Source organism: Pleurodeles waltl, chromosome 5 (genome assembly GCF_031143425.1).
Source record: "Pleurodeles waltl isolate 20211129_DDA chromosome 5, aPleWal1.hap1.20221129, whole genome shotgun sequence".
NCBI lineage: Eukaryota > Metazoa > Chordata > Amphibia > Caudata > Salamandridae > Pleurodeles > Pleurodeles waltl.
The window spans coordinates 698,702,291-698,729,977 of record NC_090444.1 but is presented as its reverse complement, the minus strand read 5'-3'; the positions used below and the strand labels follow the sequence as shown (position 1 = coordinate 698,729,977).

General features: G+C 49.1%; 1 protein-coding gene across 3 annotated transcripts in view; it reads right to left on the bottom strand.

Annotated features, from left to right (window-relative positions):
- The window catches only part of SCAF8 (SR-related CTD associated factor 8), a 1,507,655-nt gene that overhangs the window by 1,095,204 nt on the left and 384,764 nt on the right, over window positions 1-27,687 (bottom strand). For all 3 annotated transcript variants that reach the window (XR_011203719.1, XM_069234634.1, XM_069234635.1), the window contains exon 11: window positions 14,816-14,965. Coding sequence is in view for 2 of the 3 variants with exons in the window: in XM_069234634.1 (XP_069090735.1) it covers window positions 14,816-14,965 (150 nt within the window). In the remaining variant the exon portion in view is untranslated. The remainder of the gene's footprint in view (window positions 1-14,815; window positions 14,966-27,687) is intronic.

The following is a 27,687-nucleotide window of genomic DNA, read 5'->3' as shown; positions in this document are numbered from 1 at the left end:
GACGTCTTATGCATCTACTTGCCCGAACATCCCGAAGTCTTGGAGTGGGACGAAGAAGATGGGGGATGGCTCCATGACTGATTTGGAGACTTTACTCTTGACAGAGATCAGGACTTGAATGGAGCCAAGCACTGGGCTGCCATCAGCTTTAGGGACCACTCCCTGAAAGCCTTGGGATTCATGGCCCTACACTTAGAGCACAATTTCGTGTAGCGCTCCAGAAACCAAAAGGCACACAAGGTGCGGATCCGTTACAGACATCGCTCGATGGCAGGATATGAAAGCCGTGAAAGCGGTCTTACGCTTCGACATCCCTCGACGCACCAGGAGTAGAAACACTCAAAAAACGTTTACAAAAGTAAAAAAAGACCAGTCAAAATGTGAAGGAGGGGGTAGCTCTTTCTTCGGATCAGCGCTGGATGGCGAGGAAAGAGAACTGGTGTCATTGCGCCGGTGAGGCTCCTACATAGGACTGCAGCATCATATGCAGCGCAGACGTAGAGCTGATCAACACCACATCATGACGCACAGGGGTACTGCTTGAGAAAAATCTCTGGACCCAGACTGACACCCGGGGGAAATTCTAAGGTAAATAATCTGCAACTAGATGTCTCTATCAGATAAGACTTATTTGAAAAAAAAAAAGCTACTTGCAACATCCAAGCCCAACACTAGATGGCGAAAGTATGCAGAGCTTGTGCACCTACAACCAGACATAACACAAACATTTTTACCTGCAACACGTTCTTGGAGCACTTCCCTCTGAGGGAGAGACAAATTCTTGTTCTCCTACTACTAAAGACTGCAGAATGCTTGCCCAGTTTGTAGTGGACACCTATAGTGTTACACCTCATATAGGGGCAAGGCAAACTCCAAATAGATAGTGTTACACCGCCTAGACAGCCAGACCCTCGCTAGGGGAGCTGTGGTGAGCAGCCGGGACTTACATAGAAGACATGTGAAGCACTTGCAATTCCCCAGTAGTCACACAGTACCTTACCACACATGAAAGGAACCACAGTGTGTCACAAAAATAAAAGGTACTTTATTATAGGCACGCCAAACTAGACTACCATTGGTATACCTCCCTCTGGATGTATGAACACACAAGATACACAGGTATGTAATCAGGGGAAAGCTTAAATTAGAAAGGGCCCAATAGAGGGGTCAAGCCATATACTAAAAAAATAAAATTGGTGGGGGATACCTGTTCCCATTCCACCTGAGTGTATGGAGTAGTTAAGACAGGCTGGGAGAGAGTGGAACCCCAAAACGTAAGTGTAAGGAAATGCCTCCTTGGCATGGTTGCCCCCTGACTTTTTGCCTTTGCTGATGCTATGTTTACAATTGAAAGTGTGCTGAGGCCTGCTAACCAGGCCCCAGCACCAGTGTTCTTTCCCTAACCTGTACTTTTGTATCCACGATTGGCAGACCCTGGCATCCAGATAAGTCTCTTGTAACTGGTACTTCTAGTACCAAGGGCCCTGATGCCAAGGAAGGTCTCTAAGGGCTGCAGCATGTCTTATGCCACCCTGGAGACCTCTCACTCAGCACAGACACACTGCTTGCCAGCTTGTGTGTGTTAGTGAGGACAAAACGAGTAAGTCGACATGGCACTCCCCTCAGGGTGCCATGCCAGCCTCTCACTGCCTATGCCGTATAGGTAAGCCACCCCTCTAGCAGGCCTTACAGCCCTAAGGCAGGGTGCACTATACCATAGGTGAGGGTACCAGTGCATGAGCACGGTACCCCTACAGTGTCTAAACAAAACCTTAGACATTGTAAGTGCAGGGTAGCCATAAGAGTATATGGTCTGGGAGTCTGTCAAACACGAACTCCACAGCACCATAATGTCTACACTGAAAACTGGGAAGTTTGGTATCAAACTTCTCAGCACAATAAATGCACACTGATGCCAGTGTACATTTTATTGTAAAATACACCACAGAGGGCACCTTAGAGGTGCCCCCTGAAACTTAACCGACTGTCTGTGTAGGCTGACTAGTTCTAGCAGCCTGCCACAAACCGAGACATGTTGCTGGCCCCATGGGGAGAGTGCCTTTGTCACTCTGAGGCCAGTAACAAAGCCTGCACTGGGTGGAGATGCTAACACCTCCCCCAGGCAGGAATTGTCACACCTGGCGGTGAGCCTCAAAGGCTCACCTCCTTTGTGCCAACCCAGCAGGACACTCCAGCTAGTGGAGTTGCCCGCCCCCTCCGGCCAGGCCCCACTTTTGGCGGCAAGGCCGGAGAAGATAATGAGAAAAACAAGGAGGAGTCACTGGCCAGTCAGGACAGCCCCTAAGGTGTCCTGAGCTGAGGTGACTCTAACTTTTAGAAATCCTCCATCTTGCAGATGGAGGATTCCCCCAATAGGGTTAGGATTGTCACCCCCTCCCCTTGGGAGGAGGCACAAAAAGGGTGTACCCACCCTCAGGGCTAGTAGCCATTGGCTACTAACCCCCCAGACCTAAACACGCCCTTAAATTTAGTATTTAAGGGCTACCCTGAACCCTAGAAAATCAGATTCCTGCAACTACAAGAAGAAGGACTGCCCAGCTGAAAACCCCTGCAGCGGAAGACCAGAAGACGACAACTGCCTTGGCTCCAGAAACTCACCGGCCTGTCTCCTGCCTTCCAAAGATCCTGCTCCAGCGACGCCTTCCAAAGGGACCAGCGACCTCGACATCCTCTGAGGACTGCCCCTGCTTCGAAAAGACAAGAAACTCCCGAGGACAGCGGACCTGCTCCAAGAAAAGCTGCAACTTTGTTTCCAGCAACTTTAAAGAACCCTGCAAGCTCCCTGCAAGAAGCGTGAGACTTGCAACACTGCACCCGGCGACCCCGACTCGGCTGGTGGCGATCCAACACCTCAGGAGGGACCCCAGGACTACTCTGATACTGTGAGTACCAAAACCTGTCCCCCCTGAGCCCCCACAGCGCCGCCTGCAGAGGGAATCCCGAGGCTTCCCCTGACCGCGACTCTTTGAACCTAAAGTCCCGACGCCTGGGAGAGACCCTGCACCCGCAGCCCCCAGGACCTGAAGGACCGGACTTTCACTGGAGAAGTGACCCCCAGGAGTCCCTCTCCCTTGCCCAAGTGGAGGTTTCCCCGAGGAATCCCCCCCTTACCTGCCTGCAGCGCTGAAGAGATCCCGAGATCTCTCATAGACTAACATTGCGAACCCGACGCTTGTTTCTACACTGCACCCGGCCGCCCCCGCGCCGCTGAGGGTGAAATTTCTGTGTGGACTTGTGTCCCCCCCGGTGCCCTACAAAACCCCCCTGGTCTGCCCTCCGAAGACGCGGGTACTTACCTGCAAGCAGACCGGAACCGGGGCACCCCCTTCTCTCCATTCTAGCCTATGTGTTTTGGGCACCACTTTGAACTCTGCACCTGACCGGCCCTGAGCTGCTGGTGTGGTGACTTTGGGGTTGCTCTGAACCCCCAACGGTGGGCTACCTTGGACCAAGAACTAAGCCCTGTAAGTGTCTTACTTACCTGGTTAACCTAACAAATACTTACCTCCCCTAGGAACGGTGAAAATTGCACTAAGTGTCCACTTTTAAAACAGCTATTTGTGAATAACTTGAAAAGTATACATGCAATTTTGATGATTTGAAGTTCCTAAAGTACTTACCTGCAATACCTTTCGAATGAGATATTACATGTAGAATTTGAACCTGTGGTTCTTAAAATAAACTAAGAAAATATATTTTTCTATATAAAAACCTATTGGCTGGATTTGTCTCTGAGTGTGTGTACCTCATTTATTGTCTATGTGTATGTACAACAAATGCTTAACACTACTCCTTGGATAAGCCTACTGCTCGACCACACTACCACAAAATAGAGCATTAGTATTATCTCTTTTTGCCACTATCTTACCTCTAAGGGGAACCCTTGGACTCTGTGCATGCTATTCCTTACTTTGAAATAGCACATACAGAGCCAACTTCCTACAGTAAGTACCTAGAAGATCCCCAGTGGCTGGGCGTGGAGATGTAAGTTACCCAGTTTTCTCATAGGCTAACATGAGGGCGCTGCGGTTGGAAAATGCAGAAGCAGGACCACACCAGTGGAACCCAAGGGCAGATTCTGGGTGAAGAGGACCTGCAAAAGAAGGGGTCAAAGTAAAGTCCACACAGGAGCATCTAGGTGGTGCAGGAGCCAATGTCCACCCTTCTGTAGTTGAAGATCAGAGTCGACAGTGATGGACGAAGGCCAGCCTTCGGGGTCCAGGAACTGCCGGGGAGTCCCTGAAGTCACCTACGAACAGTCCCTCGACAGCTACCTGACTGCAGACGGGTCAGCTGTCAGGATGACCACCACAAAGCACAAGCAAATACAAGAGGAGCTGTTGGACGTTTGCAGGGCTGTGGACGACCAGCATGGTCTTGGGGACACGACCCCTGGAGGGACGTCCAGGCTGACCCTCAGAAGACAGGAGACAGAGCCCTATAGGCAACCCACTGGCAGCAGGCACAGTGAGGCCCAGTCAGCACACCCGAAGAGAAATCCCATGTCGCTTGAGTACCAGAGAGGAGACTGTCCTTGCAGAGGTAGAGTGTTGGGGCTACTTGGAGCCTGACAATACCTCAGAGCATAAGTCAACAATCCTTGGTTGGTGCAACAGTGAGGGTGCACAGGGAAGCAGAGGACCCATGCGATCCTTCAGAACCACCATCTGTGTTGGAGAATCTTCGCAGATTTGTAGGACAGGAGATCCTATCAGCCAGACGTCATTGCCTTAGGTGCCCGCGGATGCAGGGGTGAGACACTTTCACTCAAAGGGAGATAACTGCTTGCTGTAACAGAAGTCTTGCCGACCCTCGAGGATGAGCACCTGTGGAAATGTTGCAGAATGTGACAGGAGCTGCAAAACAATGTTGCAAAGAGAAATCTTCTCAGGCGTTGCAGTCTTGTTCGGTTCCCGTTTTGCCCAGCAGCACTACCTTAGGCCACGAGCAGATGTTGTCTTTGCAGAGTGGTCCTGGTGGAGTCTTCCATGAGAACTCTGGAGACCCACCCTCAAAGGAGTCCCTAAATGACCCAAAAAAGTGGTTTGGTCACTCTCTGGAGTGACTACGTATCAAAAGGGGTCATTGATGTCAGCTATCTGGCCTACAAAGTCAGATGCTCCCAGAGGCCTCTCCCCATCTTGGTTTCAAGATGGCAGAACCAAGGGGCCACCTGGGAGAGCTCTGTGTACCACCCTAAGGGTGGAGCTGGACAGGAGAGTGGACACGCCCATTTATCTTGTATGTTACATGCCAGAGCAGGAACCAGTGGTCTATGGACTGATGCAAACCAGATTGTGCAACGAGGGCACCACATGTGCCCTTCAAAGCAGTCCGGTGGCGTGGGGAGGCTAGCCTTCTTCAGCCCAGTAACACACATTTCCAAAGGAGAGGTGGTTGCACTCCTGTCCTACAGGAGATCCTTTGTTCTGCTGTCTCCAGTTGAGCTGGTCAAGAAGACCTTGGAAGCCTGGTAGGAACAGAACTGGGGGAACCTTTACGGAACAGCAGGGCATGGAATCATGCCAGCAATACCGGAATCAGTAGTGGGGTATGATTCTGACATGTTTGAAACAAAACATGCCCAGGTTCGGAGTTACCATTATGTAGACGGACCACAGGTTGACCTGTGACCAGTACGTAGCTAAAATGACTTCCGCGCACTTACAAAGTCCAGGGAATTGGAACTAGAGTTCATAGGGGCACCTTCGCTCCTGGAGGGGGCCCACACACAGGGACCTGCACCTTGCCCTTTGGGCTGAGAGGGCCTACCATAGGGGTGATTTACAGTGACCTGGTGTAGTGACCAGCAGTGAAAGAGTGCATGCACCTTTTCACGCAGGCTGCAAATGGCAGGCTTGCAACAGTTTGCATGGGCCGCCATGGGTAGCATAATACATAATGCAGGCCATGGGAGATCCCTGGTGTACCAAAGCCCTGGGTATCAAAAGTACCATCTACCAGGGACTTGCAGGGTGGGTACACCAGTAGGCTAATTGTGGGGTGTAAGAATTACCAATCAATCAATCAATCAATATATTTATAGAGTGCACTACATACCCGTTAGGGTTTCAAGGCGCGGGGGTGATTAAGCTGCTACTGGTTGAAGAGCCAGGTCTTGAGGAGTTTTCTGAAGGTGAGTAAGTCCTGGGTCTGTCGTAGGTTGGTTTGGAGAGTGTTCCATGTCTTGGCGGCGAGGTAGGAGAAGGATCTGCCGCCGGATGTCGGTGGCGAGTACGCGGTCTGCGGAGTTGTCGGGTGGGGGTGTAGAAGCCGAGTCTGTTGTTGAGGTAAGCAGGTCCGGTGTTGTGGAGTGCTTTGTGTGCGTGAGTGAGGAGCTTGAATGTGATCCTCTTGTCAACGGGGAGCCAGTGGAGGTCTCTCAGGTGGGGTGTGATGTGGTTGCGGCGGGGTACGTTGAGGATCATTCGAGCGGAGGCGTTTTGGATGTGTTGGAGGCACCGCAGGTGTTTTGTCAGGATGCCTGTGTAGAGTGTGTTGCCGTAGTCTAGCCTGCTGCTGACGAGGGCCTGTGAAACTGTTTTTCTTGTGTCTGTCGGGATCCACTTGTAGATCCTGCGGAGCATGCAGAGAGTGTTGTAGAAGGAGGAGGAGACTGCGTTGACCTGTTTTGACATGGAGAGGGAGGAGTCTAGGATGAAGCCCAGATTGCGTGCGTGGTCAGTCGGTGTTGGTGGGGTCCTAGAGATGTTGGCCACCAGGAGTCGTCCCAGGCGGAGGGGTTGGGTCAGAGGATGAGGACCTCCGTTTTGTCTGAGTTCAGCTTCAGGCAGCTGTTTCTCATCCATTCGGCAACGGCCTTCATTCTCTCGTGGAGGTTGGACTTGGCGGTGTGCAGGTCCTTGGTGAGGGAGAGGATGAGCTGGGTGTTGTCGGCATAGGAAATGATGTTGAGGTTGTATTTGTGGGCTACTTGAGCGAGGGGTGCCATGTAGATGTTGAATAATGTTGGGCTGAGGGATGAGCCCTGGGGTACGCCGCAGATGATTTTGGTGGCTTTGGAGCAGAAGGAAAGGAGGCGGACTCTCTGGGTTCTGTCGGAGAGGAAGGAAGTAGTCCATTCGAGGGCTTTCTCTTGTATTCCGGCTTCGAAGAGGCAGGTTCTCAGAGTGTGATGGCATACCGTGTCGAAGGCGGCTGATAGGTCCAGGAGGATGAGGGCTGATGTTTCGCCGTTGTCTATTTGGCGTCTGATGTCATCTGTGGCGGTGAGGAGCGCGGTCTCGGTGCTGTGATTTTCTCAGAAGCCAGACTGGGAGGGGTCCAGGATGTCGTTGTTTGAGGTGGAGTCAGTTGTGCGTTGACAAACACATTTGCAAGACAAACACATTTAGAGTGTACAATCACTGGGGTCCTGATTAGCAGGATCCTAGTGAAAACAAAGCACACTGACATCAGGCAAAAAGTGGGGGTAACCATGCCAGAAAAGGGGACTTTGCTACAACCGCACCCCACCAAATGAAGCACAATAAGACTAACACTGCCCAGTTGAGTCTTCATTGCTTAAGAAGAAATATCTGGAGAGTCCATCCCTATTTGAGTGGTTACTCCCATGCCAGTTCATTCCCTGTAGAGAGTGGACCAGTTTGGGATTTTCACCCTTCATTTGCTTGAGCCATAAGAGGGGCATGTGGTCTGTCTGAACAAGGAAGTGAGTGCCAAACAGGTATGACCTTGGCTTCTTCAAAGCCCAGACCACAGCAAAGGCTGCTCCCTCAATGGCTAACTTATGCTTTTCTCTGTGGGTCAACCTTCTACTTATAAAAGCAATAGGTTGATCCTGGCCCTCTTCGATACATTGGGAAACTACTACACATATTCCTACCTTTGAAGCATCTGTCTGGACAATGAATTGTTTTGATTAGTCAGGGCTTCTGAGAATGGGAGCAGAGCCCATGGCCTGTTTTAGGTCATCAAAGGCCTTTTTGCAGCTGTCTGTCAATGAGACCTTCATGGGCATCCTTTAGGATATGAGGTCATTCAAGAGGGCTACTATAGAGCCATACCGTTTTATGAACCTTCTGTAATACCCAGTTAGGCTTAAGAAGGCTCAGACTTGGGTTTGAGTGGTAGGGGTAAACCCAATCAATTATGGTTTGGATTTTTCTCAGTAGTGGCTGAACTTGGCCACCATCTTCCAGGTGGCCTAAATAAACCACTTTGCCCTGCCCGGTATTTGGATACCTTGATAGTGAGTCCTCTCTTTTCTAAGGCGTCCAGTACACTTCCAAGGTGGACCAGATGATCCTCCCAAGCGGAGCTAAAGACAGCTGTATCATTTAGCTGTGCTGTACTGAAGCTTTCCATGCCTTTGAGAAATGTGTTCACCGACCTATGAAATGTTACAGGGGGCATCCTTCAAACGAAAAGGCATCTCTGTGAAGTGATAATGCCCACTAGATGTGGAGAATGCTGTTTTTGGCTTTACAGAATCAGATACCTTGATATGCCATTATCCTGCAGTTAAGTCAAATGTGCTGGGATACCCGGCTGCAGCCAGAATATCTTAGTTCAACTGGCCCAGGAATTAGATAGGCATAAGGCCTAGGGAATGCATTGAGGCCTCTGTAATCAACCCAAAACCTCATCTTTCATTTTCCATTTCGGGAGACAGGCTTGGGTACTGTAGGATGTTGGCTCTGTATATACTATCTCAAAGTGAGAGATAGTATGCACAGATTCAAGGGTTCCCCTTAGAGGTTGATAGTGGCAAAATTAGGTAATACTAATGCTCTATTTGTGGTAGTGTGGTCGAGCTGTAAGCTTATCAGAGGGTAGTGTTAAGCATTTATTATACACCCACACACACAGGCAATAAATGAGGAACACACACTCAAAGACCTAACTCCAGGCCAATAGGTTTTTATGTAGAAAAATATATTCCTAATTTACTTTTAGCACCACAGGATTCAGAATTCAAGTAGATACATAAATTGTAAGGTACTTGGCATAAGTAAATATGGAACTTTGAATTAAAACAATAGTGTAGGAAGTTGGCTCTGTATGCACTATTTCAAAGTAAGGAATAGTATGCACAGAGTCCAAGGGTTCCCCTTAGAGGTAAGATAGTGGCAAAAAGAGATAATACTAATGCTCTATTTTGTGGTAGTGTGGTGGAGCAGTAGGCTTATCAAAGGAGTAGTGTTAAGCATTTGTTGTACATCCACAAGCAATAAATGAGGAACACACACTCAGAGACAATTCCAGGCCAATAGGTTTTTGTATAGAAAAATATATTTTCTTTGTTACTAGCCACAGAGTGACAAAGGCTCTCTCCCCATGTGGCCAGCAACATATCTCTAGTGTGGCAGGCTGCTAAAACCAGTCAGCCTACACGGGTAGTTGGTTAAGGTTTCAGGGGGCACCTCTAAGGTGCCCTCTGGGGTGTATGTTACAAAAAAATGTACACTGGCAGCAGTGTGCATTTATTGTGCTGAGAAGTTTGATACCAAACTTTCCAGTTTTCAGTGTAGTCATTATGGTGCTGTGGAGTTCGTGTTTGACAGACTCCCAGACCATATACTCTCATGGCTACCCTGCACTTACAATGTCTAAGGTTTTGCTTAGACACTGTAGGGGCACAGTGCTCATGCACTGGTGCCCTCACCTATGGTATAGTGCACCCTGCCTTAGGGCTGTAAGGCCTGCTAGAGGGGTGACTTATCTATACTGCATAGGTAGTGTGAGGTTGGCATGGCACCCTGAGGGGAGTGCCATGTCGACTTACTCGTTTTGTCCTCACCAGCACACACAAGCTGGCAAGCAGTGTGTCTTTGCTGAGTGAGGGGTCCCCAGGGTGGCATAAGACATGCTGCAGCCCTTAGAGACCTTCCCTGGCATCAGGGCCCTTGGTACCAGGGGTACCAGTTACAAGGGAATTACCTGGATGCCAGGGTGTGCCAATTGTGTAAACAAAAGTACAGGTTAGGGAAAGAACACTGGTGCTGGGGCCTGGTTAGCAGGCCTCAGCACACTTTCAAATCAAAACATAGCATCAGCAAAGGCAAAAAGTCAGAGGGTAACCATGCCAAGGAGGCATTTCCTTACACCCCTCCTTAGAAAGGTCAACGGCAGCCATGGGGTGGCACTTTAGTGTTGTAGTGAGCGTCAGTGACTTGGTATATGTGTACAAGTGGATGTTGTTCAGGGGACATCAGTTTTTGTCACCATTGTGACACTGGCACATGTGTCCCTGTAAGCCTCAACCTCTTTGATAAAGGGATGCTGCCTCTACTTACCCATATTAGGGGACAAGCAGCTGGGGAGGCAAGATCAATGCTCCACTCAGACCAAAACTGCCTCAGTGGTCTCTCAGCTACACCCCTGAATTGAATACTACTACCAGTGCTATTGCTAATGGCACTAGGGGTATAGGTGGTAGTAGCAGGCTTGGTGCTCTTTTTCGGACAGGTTGTGTCATCTGCCCTGTGGCTGTTTTGTCTGCATTAGTAGCACCAGGGTTTCTTATTGTGGGATGAGGAGGGCTTAGGCCCACCCTCACAAGCGTTTTGTGCACCTGAGGAAGACTCCATTTATCTTTGGATTTGTCCCCACCTTTCTCCCGATTCTTGGAAGATTTTCTTCTTCTGGTCACCCCCAGTGTGAGTTTTCTTACCCACTCTGCTGCAAACCCACTTGTCAGCCATCTTTCCCAATTCTTGGGGAGAGGTCAGTTCGGAGTCCACCAGATAGCTACTGATGCAGTTTGTCAGAATAGTAGTTGTTAAGACTGTGCTCTCTCATGGTAAGATTATACAAGCCCTGATAGTCTTGCACATTACTTTCATGTAACCAGCCTTCCAGAGCCTTGACAGGTGTCCACAAAACCTACCAGTGTTGGGCAGACTCCTTATGTGTCTCCCAAAACCTGATCCTATATTCCTTTGTGATCAATCCAACCCCACCAATAAGAGCATCCTTAAGCACCTAATAATTGTCTGCATCGTCTTCCCTAACAGTTAGGAGTTTGTCCCTCCCCTTGTCAGCAAAGAAAGACAAAAGATGGATGCCCACTGCCTTAGAGGGTCCTTCTGAACTGTTCAAGCCCTCTCCAAAGCAGTGTGGAGAGTGTCTCCAGCCGTATATGGTGGGACTATTTTACTAAGATTCCTAGAGTCATAGGAGTCCTCCCTGACCCTGGTCTCTTTAAAGCTGTTATTGGACCCACCATTGGGATGCCAACCCCAAATTCTGTCTCTCCCTCTCCACTGCTAAGGCATCCCTATCCAGAGCTAACTGTTGCTGCTGCAGCCTCAGTTTGGCCTCTTCTAGTCTCAGTCTACTGAAGTCCATGTCTAGGGACTCCACCCCGAACTAGAGTGGCCAGTCTCATCTAAGCTGCTGAGACCTGTGGACAGATGAGGAATATTTCTCCCTCCTCCTGGGGACCCTTTGCACCAACCGCCTAGAGAGAAAAAGTGGGCCTACTTTTATGTTCCCCCTTTTCACTACCATATGTGCTCCTAAGACCACTATGGTGTTCCCCAGAATCTTCATGACTCTCTCCAGGGGGATCCAAATCTATCCTGTCCAACACAGGAGGGTCAGTCTCTACTTCTTGCTCTTCCTGGCCTTCTGAGTTTTGGATGTCAGATTGGATTAGCAATCCAGGAGAAGAATTTTGCTAGGATTTCTCCCTGTTTTCAGCTTCCTAGAGGCACACTATTGCTTCAATTACTGAAAGGTGAGGTCCTCATACTTAGATTCTGGGGCACAGGTTGTGTCCTCTGCTGAAGGCATGTTACCAAGAGTAGTGCGAGTACGCCTACCTACTCTAAGGATCTACACTTCCTATGCTAGACCCTCAACTTACCTAAACTAAAAGTCTAGAAATCCCTACTCCTACACTATAATGTGTCCCCAAGGACTAGTAATGACCCTTCCTGAGGAAAAGTAATTGCAAGTGTCTTATCCGACCGCTGCACCACAAATGTAGGAAGCTAGCCCACTGTGTGGTGGACACTTATGGAGTTACACCTTATACTGGGTCCAGGTAAACACCAATTAGATAGTGTGACAGTGTCTAGACAGAAGGGGCTCTCTAGGGTAGCTGTGGTGAGCAGCCAAGACTTATCTAGAAGGCAATGTAAAGCACTTGCAATACCACAGTAGTCACACAGTAACTTATCACACATGAAAGGAACCACAGTGTGTCACAAAAATAGAAGGTACTTTATTATAGGCACACCAAACTAGACTACCATTGGTATACCTCCCTCTGGAGGTGTGCACACACAAGATATAGACAGGTAAGTAATCACAATAAGAATACATTAGCAAGGGCCCTATTGAGGGGACAAACTATATACTAAAAAAATGGAATGCTAACGGGTGTCCCCCACCAGAGTGTATAGAGTAGTTAGACAAGCGCTGGGAGAGAGTGTAATCCCAAAATGTAAGTTCCTAGAATATCCCCAGCGGCCGGGTGCAGAGAGGTAAGTTACCTGGTTTTCCCATGGGCTAACATGAAGACGTCGCAGTTAGTAAATGCAGAAGCAGAACCGAACCAATAAAACCAAAGGACGATTCCGGGTGGAGAGGAACTGCAAAAGAAGGGGACAGAGTCCAGTCCACACAGGAGTGCCCAGGTGGGGCAGCAGCATATGCCCACCCTTCTGTAGCTGAAGATTCGGTTCAACAGTAATGGATGAAGTCCAGCTGCGGGGTTCAGGAACTGTAGAGGAGTCTCTAGAGTCACCTAAGAGCTGTCCCTTAACAGTTGCCGGTTTACAGAGGGGTAAGCAGTCAGGATGACCACCAACAACCACAAGCAAATGCAAGAGGACCTGTTGGACGTTTGCTCAGCTGTGGAGAACCAGCAAGGTCTGGGAGACTGGACCTTTGGAGCGGAGTCCAGCCTAACTCTCAGAAGACCGGAGAGCCAGCAGAAGCAGTCTGAGCCCCAACAGGCAACCCACTCACTGGCAGTAGGCAAAGTAAGTCGCAGTGAGGCCCGGTCAGCACACCTGAAGAGGGGTCACACGTTACTGAAGCAGCAGAGAGGAGACTGTCCTTACAGAGGTGGAGTGCTGGGTGCAAGGGTTACCTAGAGCCTGAATATCTCTTGGAGCAGGAGTCAAAAAGCCTTGGTTGGTGCAACAGTTGCGGTGCACAGGAATACTGTCGCAGTGGAAAGGGCTTACAGTCTCCCACGTTGGGCAGAAGGCAGATAGGACCCAGGGGATCCCTCAGAACCACCACCTGTATTGGAGAATCTTCACAGATCCGGAGGACAGAAGATCCCACCAGCCGGACGTCATTGCTTAGGTGCCTGCGATGCTGGGCAGTGATTCTTTCACGCCAAAGGGAGATTCATTCTTGCTTTTTGGTGTAGGTGAAGTCTTGCCAACCCCAGAGGATGCACAGCCGTGGAAATGTTGCAGAATGCTGACAGGAGCTGAAAAACAATGCTGCAAAGAGAAGTCTTCTCAGGTGTTGCGGTCTTGGTCGGTTCCTGTGCTGTCCAGCAGCAGTTCCTGGGACCAAGTGCAAAAGATGTCTTTGCAAAGTGGTCCTTGCACGATGAATCTGGAGACCCACCCTCAAGGGAGTCCCTAAATAACCCAAATAGGGGATTTGGACACTCTCTGAAGTGACCACCTATCAGGAGGGGTTACAGACGTAGCTAAATGGCCTACCCAGTTAAATGCTCCCAGAGGCCTCTGCCCATCTTGAGTTCAAGATGGCAGAACCAAGTGGCCACCAGTAGGAGCTCTGTGCATCACCCTAAGGGTGGAGCTTGACAGAGAAGTGGAAACTCCCATTTTCTTTGTGTGTTTCACGCAAGAGCAGGTAGCAGTGGTCCCTGGACTGGTGCACAATGGATTGTGGAAGGAAAGCACCAACTGTTCCCTTCAAAGCGATCCAGGGGCGTGGGAGAGGCTACCCCTCCCCAGCCGAGTAACACCTATTTCCAAAGAAGAGAAGGTTGCATCCCTCTCCTACGGGAAATCCTTTGTTCTGCTGTCCCCTGCTTGAGCTGGTCAAGCAACAGCAAGGCAAAATCATGTCTGAGGGTCTGCAGCAGAGCAGCTGCCTGCAGAGCCTGGAAGACTGGTAGGAACTGAACTGGGGGGATCCTCTAAGGAACCCCCAGATTGCATGGTATCATGCCAATACTGGAATCAGTATTTGGATATGTTTGACATGTTCTGATACCAAACATGCCCAGGTTCGGAGTTACCATTATGTAGCTGGACCACAGGGGCCAATACATAGCTAAAATAGCTTCCGGCACTTACAAAGTCCAGGGATTTGGAACTGGAGTTTGTAGGGGCACTTCTGCTCATGCAGGGGGTGCCCACGCACATATAGGGACCTGCACCCTGCCTTTTGGGCTGGGAGGGCCTACTCTAGGAGTGACTTACACTGACCCAGTGTAGTGACCAGCAGTGAAGGTAGCAAGCACCTGTTCACACAGGCTGCAAATGGAAGGCCTGCAGAGACAGGTTGCATGGGCTCCCATGGGTGGTATAATGCATGTTGCAGCCCATGGGATACCCGTGGTGTACCAATGCCCTGGTTACCAAGTACCATCCACCAGGTACTTACAGGGGTACACCAGTATCCTAAATGTGGGGTGTAAAAAGTATAAAGACAACCAAATTTAGAAGAGAGAGCAGCATCACTGAGGTCCTGATTAGCAGGATCCCAGTGAAAACACACTGACATCAGGCACAAAATAGGGTATCCTTGCCTGAAAGAGGGGACTTTCCTACAAAGTTGAACTTGAGTGTTTTTCTTATGAGAATATTTACATTAGGAAGGCCTTTACCTCTTGCTCCATTTCTTGTGACTCTTCAAGTTTAGATTCTGCCTCCTGGAACTGTTGTTGGCTGCTTCCCTGCGATGGCGACCCAGAATTCTCAGAACCAAAAGTGACTTCCTGGCTTTCCTGACTTTCTTGATTTTCCTGTGCAATCGTCTAAAGGGGAAACATTTATGAAACCATCAAAATTAAGCTCTGTATTTTAACTTTTAAGTAGTCAAATGAACAAAGACCCAATTGATTTAGAATCTGTTAAGATTATTTTGACTATATAAATAATGATTTCAACCTACACATCTCTATCATTAAAAATGTACTTATTCCTACAAGAGAAATTAAAAGTGTCCAATGCTCGAAAACAGAGACAAGTCATACATTTATTAGCAATGCAAAGGCAACGATGAGGCAAAGCTGGGTGGAACTAATGATAATTCCAAGAAGACAAAAAAGCTGTAATGCAGACTTTAGTACTCTAGCAAAATGACCAAAGCAGACATTTACAATGTCAAGAAGGAGGGATTAAACATTTGAACAGCTTTCAACTAACCCTGTACCAATCTATGTATATTCTGCTGCCCTGCTCAGATAAAATTATGTGGAAGAGGAATTTAAAAAAATACTGTGGACAGATGAGCACAGGGTGGAGTATTTGTTAATCCATAGGCTCTTAAAGAGGTAGAACTGCTATAGCAAAAATGTTTACTTTACGTTTATTTTCTCAGTCATCAATCTCTATCTTATTTCTATTTTTTAGGAACAGATAGCTAGAGTAAGCTATTGAGGCTAGAGATCAAATACTTACCAAGGACTGCTTTTAGCCATGTGAAATGGGAATTACAATACATTTTCTATAATTGTAACCCAGGTAGATGTGCTTATAGAATGCATGCTCAGGAAATCTCTAGCAAAACACAACTGTTGCCTTTTAAATGGTGAAAAAGGCATCAACAGTGACTTTCTACTTGAAGACATTTGTCCAATAAAATCAGTTCCGTCACAAGCAACAAAATGACAGTTAGTTGCAATGCCTGGATTTTCTTTTTGTCTTGTTATTGAATGCCTTCGTCGAGCAACAACTGCCTATACCAAATGTTTGATTCATACTTCAGTTCATTAAAAAATAGCTAAGACCAGCAAACAAAATACAATTCATTGTGCAGGAGCTTGAAAGTAAATTGCAACAATTTTAGCTTTTCTTAACTCTTTCGCTCAGCCAGTTCGATTTTAAACATAGGAAAAGATTACACTGCAAGAACCAAAGCACAAAGAAAGAAGCAGCTGTGACCAGAAAATGTTTGGGCAAAAAAAGGTTCTGGTGAACTGCCCCTTCCGTACTGCATTCTGCAACAGAAGATGATTTCCAGATTGTGTCATGGACATGTGCGATTACCCAAATTTCTTATGCAGAATACTATGCCCGGCATGGGATTTAAAAATGCTTACTATGCACACTTGCTTCCAGAAGGGAGGTGGCTTAGTTGAGAGTAATGCAGGAGGCTGGCTCTATATGTTGCACTAAAAATAAGGACACTGTACAGAGAGTCTAGTAGCTCCCCAGTTGATTTGTAGAGGCAAACTTTTAGGACTAATTCTCTGTTTTGTCGCAGTGAGAGCGAGCAGTTAGGCTTATCAGAGTGTAGTGCTAAGCATTTGTTGTATTCACAGAGGCAATAAATGACACACTCAAAGAATAAATCTAAAACCAATTCAGAAAAATAAAACTTTTGTTTATATATGCTTTAAACCCACGAACTTTGTTTCAAGGTAAATACTTTTTCAAGCAGAAATACTTCTTAGTTTATAAAAAATTAAAACAATTCATCAAAAAAACAAAATCGAGCAAATTCAGTGTACTTTAGAGTTAATCTATGGAGGAAAACAATGTTCAACAAACATAGGGTTAACAGCAACTTAAAAGGCCAATGTTAGAGAGTTAAGGTAAGTACTAGGCACTGATCAGAACCACATCAGCAGGTCACTCAGGCCAGCACCTAGGCCGCCGTGTGCTGAATTTTAACCAGGTGTCGGAAGCCCAATGGTTTTGTAAGGGAACTGGTACTCGAGAAGACAGGCTGCAGGCCCTCCCTAGGAAGCCAGTCGAGAACAACAAACTGGTAGGTTGCAGACCTGGAGTGCTAGGGGACGTAGGTGTACAGTGGTCTTTTTCTCCAGGGCCCGAGGTGACAGATGCAGGGGTGTCCTTATGTGTTGCATTCCTCTGTCCGGAAGCACTTGCAGTAAGGGGGTCCTGTGTGTTGAGGTTGCAGGCGTCGTCAGGGAGTCTAGCAGGGGTGAAACGAGGGTGGACTGAAGCTCAGGAGAGCCAGAGGAAATTGTTGGCACCAGTTACTCACCTCAGATTGGGTTGTGGGCGATAGGTACAGTGGTTGCTGGAGGTGTTGGGTTTTCTCTCACCACAAGGTGGTAGTAGAGGGGGCATGCGTGCAGAGGCTGCAAGCAACTTGGGGGAGTCAAACAGGGACGAAACCTGAGTGGATTCAGACTCTGGACAACCTTGCTGGCACAGTTGGTTGGCATCACCTCAGGTCGTGCATGTCAGGTGCAAAGATCACTTCGGGTGTCGGGTCTTTGCTGTTCCATAGCCTGTAGAGCCCTTTGAGACTTTGTTTCAGAGCAGTTCAGCTGTTCACAGGAGACTGAGCCTTTGTGGAAGGCAGGCAGTCTTCCTGGGTTTCTAGGAAGCTCAAGCTGCAGGACACGTCTTTAGGCAGAGCCTGTCTGTAGGAAGTTGGCTCTGTATGTGCTATTTCAAAGTAAGGAATAGCATGCACAGAGTCCAAGGGTTCCCCTTAGAGGTAAAATAGTGGTAAAAAGAGATAATACTAATGCTCTATTTTGTGGTAGTGTGGTCGAGCAGTAGGCTTATCCAAGGAGTAGTGTTAAGCATTTGTTGTACATACACATAGACAATAAATGAGGTACACACACTCAGAGACAAATCCAGCCAATAGGTTTTTATATAGAAAAATATCTTTTCTTAGTTTATTTTAAGAACCACAGGTTCAAATTCTACATGTAATATCTCATTCGAAAGGTATTGCAGGTAAGTACTTTAGGAACTTCAAATCATCAAAATTGCATGTATACTTTTCAAGTTATTGACAAATAGCTGTTTTAAAAGTGGACACAGTGCAATTTTCACAGTTCCTGGGGGAGGTAAGTTTTTGTTAGTTTTACCAGGTAAGTAGGACACTTACAGGGTTCAGTTCTTGGTCCAAGGTAGCCCACCGTTGGGGGTTCAGAGCAACCCCGAAGTCCCCACCCCAGCAGCCCAGGGCCGGTCAGGTGCAGAGTTCAAAGTGGTGCCCAAAACACATAGGCTAGAATGGAGAGAAGGGGGTGCCCCGGTTCCGGTCTGCTTGCAGGTAAGTACCCGCGTCTTCGGAGGGCAGACCAGGGGGGTTTTGTAGGGCACCGGGGGGGACACAAGTCCACACAGAAATTTCACCCTCAGCGGCGCGGGGGCGGCCGGGTGCAGTGTAGAAACAAGCGTCGGGTTTTCAATGTTAGTCTATGAGAGATCTCGGGATCTCTTCAGCGCTGCAGGCAGGCAAGGGGGGGATTCCTCGGGGAAACCTCCACTTGGGCAAGGGAGAGGGACTCCTGGGGGTCACTTCTCCAGTGAAAGTCCGGTCCTTCAGGTCCTGGGGGCTGCGGGTGCAGGGTCTCTCCCAGGCGTCGGGACTTTAGGTTCAAAGAGTCGCGGTCAGGGGAAGCCTCGGGATTCCCTCTGCAGGCGACGCTGTGGGGGCTCAGGGGGGACAGGTTTTGGTACTCACAGTATCAGAGTAGTCCTGGGGTCCCTCCTGAGGCGTCGGATCTCCACCAGCCGAGTCGGGGTCGCCGGGTGCAGTGTTGCAAGTCTCACGCTTCTTGCGGGGAGCTTGCAGGGTTCTTTAAAGCTGCTGGAAACAAAGTTGCAGCTTTTCTTGGAGCAGGTCCGCTGTCCTCGGGAGTTTCTTGTCTTTTCGAAGCAGGGGCAGTCCTCAGAGGATGTCGAGGTCGCTGGTCCCTTTGGAAGGCGTCGCTGGAGCAGGATCTTTGGAAGGCAGGAGACAGGCCGGTGAGTTTCTGGAGCCAAGGCAGTTGTCGTCTTCTGGTCTTCCGCTGCAGGGGTTTTCAGCTGGGCAGTCCTTCTTCTTGTAGTTGCAGGAATCTAATTTTCTAGGGTTCAGGGTAGCCCTTAAATACTAAATTTAAGGGCGTGTTTAGGTCTGGGGGGTTAGTAGCCAATGGCTACTAGCCCTGAGGGTGGGTACACCCTCTTTGTGCCTCCTCCCAAGGGGAGGGGGTCACAATCCTAACCCTATTGGGGGAATCCTCCATCTGCAAGATGGAGGATTTCTAAAAGTTAGAGTCACCTCAGCTCAGGACACCTTAGGGGCTGTCCTGACTGGCCAGTGACTCCTCCTTGTTATTCTCATTATTTTCTCCGGCCTTGCCGCCAAAATTGGGGCCTGGCCGGAGGGGGCGGGCAACTCCACTAGCTGGAGTGTCCTGCTGGGTTGGCACAAAGGAGGTGAGCCTTTGAGGCTCACCGCCAGGTGTGACAATTCCTGCCTGGGGGAGGTGTTAGCATCTCCACCCAGTGCAGGCTTTGTTACTGGCCTCAGAGTGACAAAGGCACTCTCCCCATGGGGCCAGCAACATGTCTCGGTTTGTGGCAGGCTGCTAAAACTAGTCAGCCTACACAGATAGTCGGTTAAGTTTCAGGGGGCACCTCTAAGGTGCCCTCTGGGGTGTATTTTACAATAAAATGTACACTGGCATCAGTGTGCATTTATTGTGCTGAGAAGTTTGATACCAAACTTCCCAGTTTTCAGTGTAGCCATTATGGTGCTGTGGAGTTCGTGTTTGACAGACTCCCAGACCATATACTCTTATGGCTACCCTGCACTTACAATGTCTAAGGTTTTGTTTAGACACTGTAGGGGTACCATGCTCATGCACTGGTACCCTCACCTATGGTATAGTGCACCCTGCCTTAGGGCTGTAAGGCCTGCTAGAGGGGTGTCTTACCTATACTGCATAGGCAGTGAGAGGCTGGCATGGCACCCTGAGGGGAGTGCCATGTCGACTTACTCGTTTTGTCCTCACTAGCACACACAAGCTGGCAAGCAGTGTGTCTGTGCTGAGTGAGAGGTCTCCAGGGTGGCATAAGACATGCTGCAGCCCTTAGAGACCTTCCTTGGCATCAGGGCCCTTGGTACTAGAAGTACCAGTTACGAGGGACTTATCTGGATGCCAGGGTCTGCCAATTGTGGATACATAAGTACAGGTTAGGGAAAGAACACTGGTGCTGGGGCCTGGTTAGCAGGCCTCAGCACACTTTCAATTGTAAACATAGCATCAGCAAAGGCAAAAAGTCAGGGGGCAACCATGCCAAGGAGGCATTTCCTTACACAACCCCCCCCCAAACGAAAGAGGATGAGACTAACCTTTCCCAAGAGAGTCTTCATTTTCTAAGTGGAAGAACCTGGAAAGGCCATCTGCATTGGCATGGGCAGTCCCAGGTCTGTGTTCCACTATAAAGTCCATTCCCTGTAGGGAGATGGACCACCTCAACAGTTTAGGATTTTCACCTTTCATTTGCATCAGCCATTTGAGAGGTCTGTGGTCGGTTTGAACTAGGAAGTGAGTCCCAAAGAGGTATGGTCTCAGCTTCTTCAGGGACCAAACCACAGCAAAGGCCTCCCTCTCAATGGCACTCCAACGCTGCTCCCTGGGGAGTAACCTCCTGCTAATGAAAGCAACAGGCTGGTCAAGGCCATCATCATTTGTTTGGGACAAAACTGCCCCTATCCCATGTTCAGAGGCATCAGTCTGCACAATGAACTGCTTAGAATAATCTGGAGCTTTGAGAACTGGTGCTGAGCACATTGCCTGTTTCAGGGTGTCAAAGGCCTGTTGGCATTCCACAGTCCAGTTTACTTTCTTGGGCATTTTCTTGGAGGTGAGTTCAGTGAGGGCTGTCACAATGGATCCATATCCCTTCACAAACCTCCTGTAGTACCCAGTCAAGCCAAGGAATGCCCTGACTTGAGTCTGGGTTTTTGGAGCTACCCAGTCCAGAATAGTCTGGATCTTGGGTTGGAGTGGCTGAACTTGGCCTCCACCTACAAGGTGTCCCAAGTAAACCACAGTTCCCTGCCCTATCTGGCATTTGGATGCCTTGATAGAGAGGCCTGCAGATTGCAGAGCCTTCAAAACCTTCCTCAGGTGGACCAGGTGATCCTGCCAGGTGGAGCTAAAGACAGCAATATCATCAAGATAAGCTGTGCTAAAGGACTCCAAGCCAGCAAGGACTTGATTCACCAACCTTTGGAAGGTGGCAGGGGCATTCTTTAAACCAAAGGGCATAACAGTAAACTGATAATGCCCATCAGGTGTGGAGAATGCTGTCTTTTCTTTTGCTCCAGGTGCCATTTTTATTTGCCAGTACCCTGCTGTCAAGTCAAAGGTACTTAGAAATTTGGCAGCACCTAATTTATCAATGAGCTCATCAGCTCTTGGAATTGGATGGGCATCTGTCTTGGTGACAGAATTGAGCCCTCTGTAGTCCACACAAAACCTCATCTCTTTCTTTCCATCTTTGGTGTGAGGTTTGGGGACTAAGACCACTGGGCTAGCCCAGGGGCTGTCAGAGCGCTCAATTACTCCCAATTCCAGCATCTTGTGGACTTCCACCTTGATGCTTTCTTTGACATGGTCAGATTGTCTAAAGATTTTGTTCTTGACAGGCATGCTGTCTCCTGTGTCCACATCATGGGTACACAGGTGTGTCTGACCAGGGGTCAAGGAGAAGAGTTCAGGAAACTGTTGTAGGACTCTCCTACAATCAGCTTGCTGTTGGCCAGAGAGGGTGTCTGAGTAGATCACTCCATCTACTGTGCCATCTTTTGGGTCTGATGACAGAAGATCAGGGAGAGGTTCACTCTCTGCCTCCTGATCCTCATCTGTTACCATCAACAGATTCACATCAGCCCTGTCATGGAAGAGCTTAAGGCGGTTCACATGGATCACCCTCTTGGGGCTCCTGCTTGTGCCCAGGTCCACCAGGTAGGTGACCTGACTCTTCCTTTCTAGTACTGGGTAAGGGCCACTCCATTTGTCCTGGAGTGCCCTGGGAGCTACAGGCTCCAGAACCCAGACTTTCTGCCCTGGTTGGAACTCCACCAGTGCAGCCTTTTGGTCATACCAAAACTTCTGGAGCTGTTGGCTGGCCTCAAGGTTTTTGGTTGCCTTTTCCATGTACTCTGCCATTCTAGAGCGAAGGCCAAGTACATAGTCCACTATGTCCTGTTTAGGCTCATGGAGAGGTCTCTCCCAGCCTTCTTTAACAAGGGCAAGTGGTCCCCTTACAGGATGACCAAACAGAAGTTCAAAGGGTGAGAATCCTACTCCCTTCTGTGGCACCTCTCTGTAAGCGAAAAGCAGACATGGCAAGAGGACATCCCATCTCCTTTTGAGTTTTTCTGGGAGCCCCATGATCATGCCTTTTAATGTCTTGTTGAATCTCTCAACTAAGCCATTAGTTTGTGGATGGTATGGTGTAGTGAATTTATAAGTCACCCCACACTCATTCCACATGTGCTTTAGGTATGCTGACATGAAGTTGGTACCTCTGTCAGACACCACCTCCTTAGGGAAACCCACTCTGGTAAAGATACCAATGAGGGCCTTGGCTACTGCAGGGGCAGTAGTCGACCTAAGGGGAATAGCTTCAGGATACCTGGTAGCATGATCCACTACTACCAGGATATACATATTTCCTGAGGCTGTGGGAGGTTCTAGTGGACCAACTATGTCCACACCCACTCTTTCAAAGGGAACCCCCACCACTGGAAGTGGAATGAGGGGGGCCTTTGGATGCCCACCTGTCTTACCACTGGCTTGACAGGTGGGGCAGGAGAGGCAGAACTCCTTAACCATGTTGGACATATTGGGCCAGTAGAAGTGGTTGACTAACCTCTCCCACGTCTTGGTTTGTCCCAAATGTCCAGCAAGGGGAATGTCATGGGCCAATGTTAGGATGAACTTCCTGAACAGCTGAGGCACTACCACTCTCCTAGTGGCACCAGGTTTGGGGTCTCTGGCCTCAGTGTACAGGAGTCCATCTTCCCAATAGACCCTATGCGTTCCATTTTTCTTGCCTTTGGACTCTTCAGCAGCTTGCTGCCTAAGGCCTTCAAGAGAGGGACAGGTTTCTTGTCCCTTACACAGCTCCTCCCTTGAGGGTCCCCCTGGGCCTAAGAGCTCAACCTGATAAGGTTCAAGCTCCAAAGGCTCAGTTCCCTCCGAGGGCAGAACTTCTTCCTGAGAAGAGAGGTTCCCTTTCTTTTGCTGTGTTGCAGTTGGTTTCCCAACTGACTTTCCTGTTCTCTTGGTAGGCTGGGCCATTCTTCCAGACTCCAGCTCCACTTGTTCACCCTGTGCCTTGCACTGTGCTCTTGTTTTCACACACACCAGTTCAGGGATACCCAGCATTGCTGCATGGGTTTTTAGTTCTACCTCAGCCCATGCTGAGGACTCCAGGTCATTTCCAAGCAGACAGTCCACTGGGATATTTGAGGAGACCACCACCTGTTTCAGGCCATTGACCCCTCCCCATTCTAAAGTAACCATTGCCATGGGATGTACTTTTCTCTGATTGTCAGCGTTGGTGACTGTGTAAGTTTTTCCAGTCAGGTATTGGCCAGGGGAAACCAGTTTCTCTGTCACCATGGTGACACTGGCACCTGTATCCCTCAGGCCCTCTATTCTAGTCCCATTAATTAAGAGTTGCTGTCTGTATTTTTGCATGTTAGGCGGCCAGACAGCTAGTGTGGCTAAATCCACCCCACCCTCAGAAACTAGAGTAGCTTCAGTGTGGACCCTGATTTGCTCTGGGCACACTGTTGATCCCACTTGGAGACTAGCCATACCAGTGTTACCTGGAGGGGAGTTTGGAGTGGAACCTTTCTTGGGACAGGCCTTGTCTCCAGTTTGGTGTCCATGCTGTTTACAGCTATGACACCAGGTGTAGGAAGTTGGCTCTGTATGTGCTATTTCAAAGTAAGGAATAGCATGCACAGAGTCCAAGGGTTCCCCTTAGAGGTAAAATAGTGGTAAAAATAGATAATACTAATGCTCTATTTTGTGGTAGTGTGGTCGAGCAGTAGGCTTATCCAAGGAGTAGTGTTAAGCATTTGTTGTACATACCCATAGACAATAAATGAGGTACACACACTCAGAGACAAATCCAGCCAATAGGTTTTTATATAGAAAAATATCTTTTCTTAGTTTATTTTAAGAACCACCGGTTCAAGTTCTACATGTAATAGCTCATTCGAAAGGTATTGCAGGTAAGTACTTTAGGAACTTCAAATCATCAAAATTGCATGTATACTTTTCAAGTTATTGACAAATAGCTGTTTTAAAAGTGGACACTTAGTGCAATTTTCACAGTTCCTAGGGGAGGTAAGTATTTGTTAGTTTTACCAGGTAAGTAAGACACTTACAGGGTTCAGTTCTTGGTCCAAGGTAGCCCACCGTTGGGGGTTCAGAGCAACCCCAAAGTCACCACACCAGCAGCTCAGGGCCGGTCAGGTGCAGAGTTCAAAGTGGTGCCCAAAACACATAGGCTAGAATGGAGAGAAGGGGGTGCCCCGGTTCCGGTCTGCTTGCAGGTAAGTACCCGCGTCTTCGGAGGGCAGACCAGGGGGGTTTTGTAGGGCACCGGGGGGGACACAAGTCCACACAGAAATTTCACCCTCAGCGGCGCGGGGGCGGCCGGGTGCAGTGTAGGAACGGGCGTCGGGTTCGCAATGTTAGTCTATGAGAGATCTCGGGATCTCTTCAGCGCTGCAGGCAGGCAAGGGGGGAATTCCTCGGGGAAACCTCCACTTGGGCAAGGGAGAGGGACTCCTGGGGGTCACTTCTCCAGTGAAAGTCCGGTCCGTCAGGTCCTGGGGGCTGCGGGTGCAGGGTCTCTCCCAGGCGTCGGGACTTTAGGTTCAAAGAGTCGCGGTCAGGGGAAGCCTCGGGATTCCCTCTGCAGGCGGCGCTGTGGGGGCTCAGGGGGGACAGGTTTTTGTACTCACAGTCTTAGAGTAGTCCTGGGGTCCCTCCTGAGGTGTTGGATCGCCACCAGCCGAGTCGGGGTCGCCGGGTGCAGTGTTGCAAGTCTCACGCTTCTTGCGGGGAGCTTGCAGGGATCTTTAAAGTTGCTGGAAACAAAGTTGCAGCTTTTCTTGGAGCAGGTCCGCTGTCCTCGGGAGTTTCTTGTCTTTTCGAAGCAGGGGCAGTCCTCAGAGGATGTCGAGGTCGCTGGTCCCTTCGGAAGGCGTCGCTGGAGCAGGATCTTTGGAAGGCAGGAGACAGGCCGGTGAGTTTCTGGAGCCAAGGCAGTTGTCGTCTTCTGGTCTTCCGCTGCAGGGGTTTTCAGCTGGGCAGTCCTTCTTCTTGTTGCAGGAATCTAATTTTCTAGGGTTCAGGGCAGCCCTTAAATACTAAATTTAAGGGCGTGTTTAGGTCTGGGGGGTTAGTCGCCAATGGCTACTAGCCCTGAGGGTGGGTACACCCTCTTTGTGCCTCCTCCCAAGGGGAGGGGGTCACAATCCTAACCCTATTGGGGGAATCCTCCATCTGCAAGATGGAGGATTTCTAAAAGTTAGAGTCACCTCAGCTCAGGACACCTTAGGGGCTGTCCTGACTGGCCAGTGACTCCTCCTTGTTATTCTCATTATTTTCTCCGGCCTTGCCGCCAAAAGTGGGGCCTGGCCGGAGGGGGCGGGCAACTCCACTAGCTGGAGTGTCCTGCTGGGTTGGCACAAAGGAGGTGAGCCTTTGAGGCCCACCGCCAGGTGTGACAATTCCTGCCTGGGAGAGGTGTTAGCATCTCCACCCAGTGCAGGCTTTGTTACTGGCCTCAGAGTGACAAAGGCACTCTCCCCATGGGGCCAGCAACATGTCTCGGTTTGTGGCAGGCTGCTAAAACTAGTCAGCCTACACAGATAGTCGGTTAAGTTTCAGGGGGCACCTCTAAGGTGCCCTCTGTGGTGTATTTTACAATAAAATGTACACTGGCATCAGTGTGCATTTATTGTGCTGAGAAGTTTGATACCAAACTTCCCAGTTTTCAGTGTAGCCATTATGGTGCTGTGGAGTTCGTGTTTGACAGACTCCCAGACCATATACTCTTATGGCTACCCTGCACTTACAATGTCTAAGGTTTTATTTAGACACTGTAGGGGTACCATGCTCATGCACTGGTACCCTCACCTATGGTATAGTGCACCCTGCCTTAGGGCTGTAAGGCCTGCTAGAGGGGTGTCTTACCTATACTGCATAGGCAGTGAGAGGCTGGCATGGCACCCTGAGGGGAGTGCCATGTCGACTTACTCGTTTTGTCCTCACTAGCGCACACAAGCTGGCAAGCAGTGTGTCTGTGCAGAGTGAGAGGTCTCCAGGGTGGCATAAGACATGCTGCAGCCCTTAGAGACCTTCCTTGGCATCAGGGCCCTTGGTACTAGAAGTACCAGTTACAAGGGACTTATCTGGATGCCAGGGTCTGCCAATTGTGGATACAAAAGTACAGGTTAGGGAAAGAACACTGGTGCTGGGGCCTGGTTAGCAGGCCTCAGCACACTTTCAATTGTAAACATAGCATCAGCAAAGGCAAAAAGTCAGGGGGCAACCATGCCAAGGAGGCATTTCCTTACACAACCCCCCCCCAAACGAAAGAGGATGAGACTAACCTTTCCCAAGAGAGTCTTCATTTTCTAAGTGGAAGAACCTGGAAAGGCCATCTGCATTGGCATGGGCAGTCCCAGGTCTGTGTTCCACTATAAAGTCCATTCCCTGTAGGGAGATGGACCACCTCAACAGTTTAGGATTTTCACCTTTCATTTGCATCAGCCATTTGAGAGGTCTGTGGTCAGTTTGAACTAGGAAGTGAGTCCCAAAGAGGTATGGTCTCAGCTTCTTCAGGGACCAGACCACAGCAAAGGCCTCCCTCTCAATGGCACTCCAACGCTGCTCCCTGGGGAGTAACCTCCTGCTAATGAAAGCAACAGGCTGGTCAAGGCCATCATCATTTGTTTGGGACAAAACTGCCCCTATCCCATGTTCAGAGGCATCAGTCTGCACAATGAACTGCTTAGAATAATCTGGAGCTTTGAGAACTGGTGCTGAGCACATTGCCTGTTTCAGGGTGTCAAAGGCCTGTTGGCAGTCCACAGTCCAGTTCACTTTCTTGGGCATTTTCTTGGAGGTGAGCTCAGTGAGGGCTGTCACAATGGATCCATACCCCTTCACAAACCTCCTGTAGTACCCAGTCAAGCCAAGGAATGCCCTGACTTGAGTCTGGGTTTTTGGAGCTACCCAGTCCAGAATAGTCTGGATCTTGGGTTGGAGTGGTTGAACTTGGCCTCCACCTACAAGGTGTCCCAAGTAAACCACAGTTCCCTGCCCTATCTGGCATTTGGATGCCTTGATAGAGAGGCCTGCAGATTGCAGAGCCTTCAAAACCTTCCTCAGGTGGACCAGGTGATCCTGCCAGGTGGAGCTAAAGACAGCAATATCATCAAGATAAGCTGTGCTAAAGGACTCCAAGCCAGCAAGGACTTGATTCACCAACCTTTGGAAGGTGGCAGGGGCATTCTTTAAACCAAAGGGCATAACAGTAAACTGATAATGCCCATCAGGTGTGGAGAATGCTGTCTTTTCTTTTGCTCCAGGTGCCATTTTTATTTGCCAGTACCCTGCTGTTAAGTCAAAGGTACTTAGAAATTTGGCAGCACCTAATTTATCAATGAGCTCATCAGCTCTTGGAATTGGATGAGCATCTGTCTTGGTGACAGAATTGAGCCCTCTGT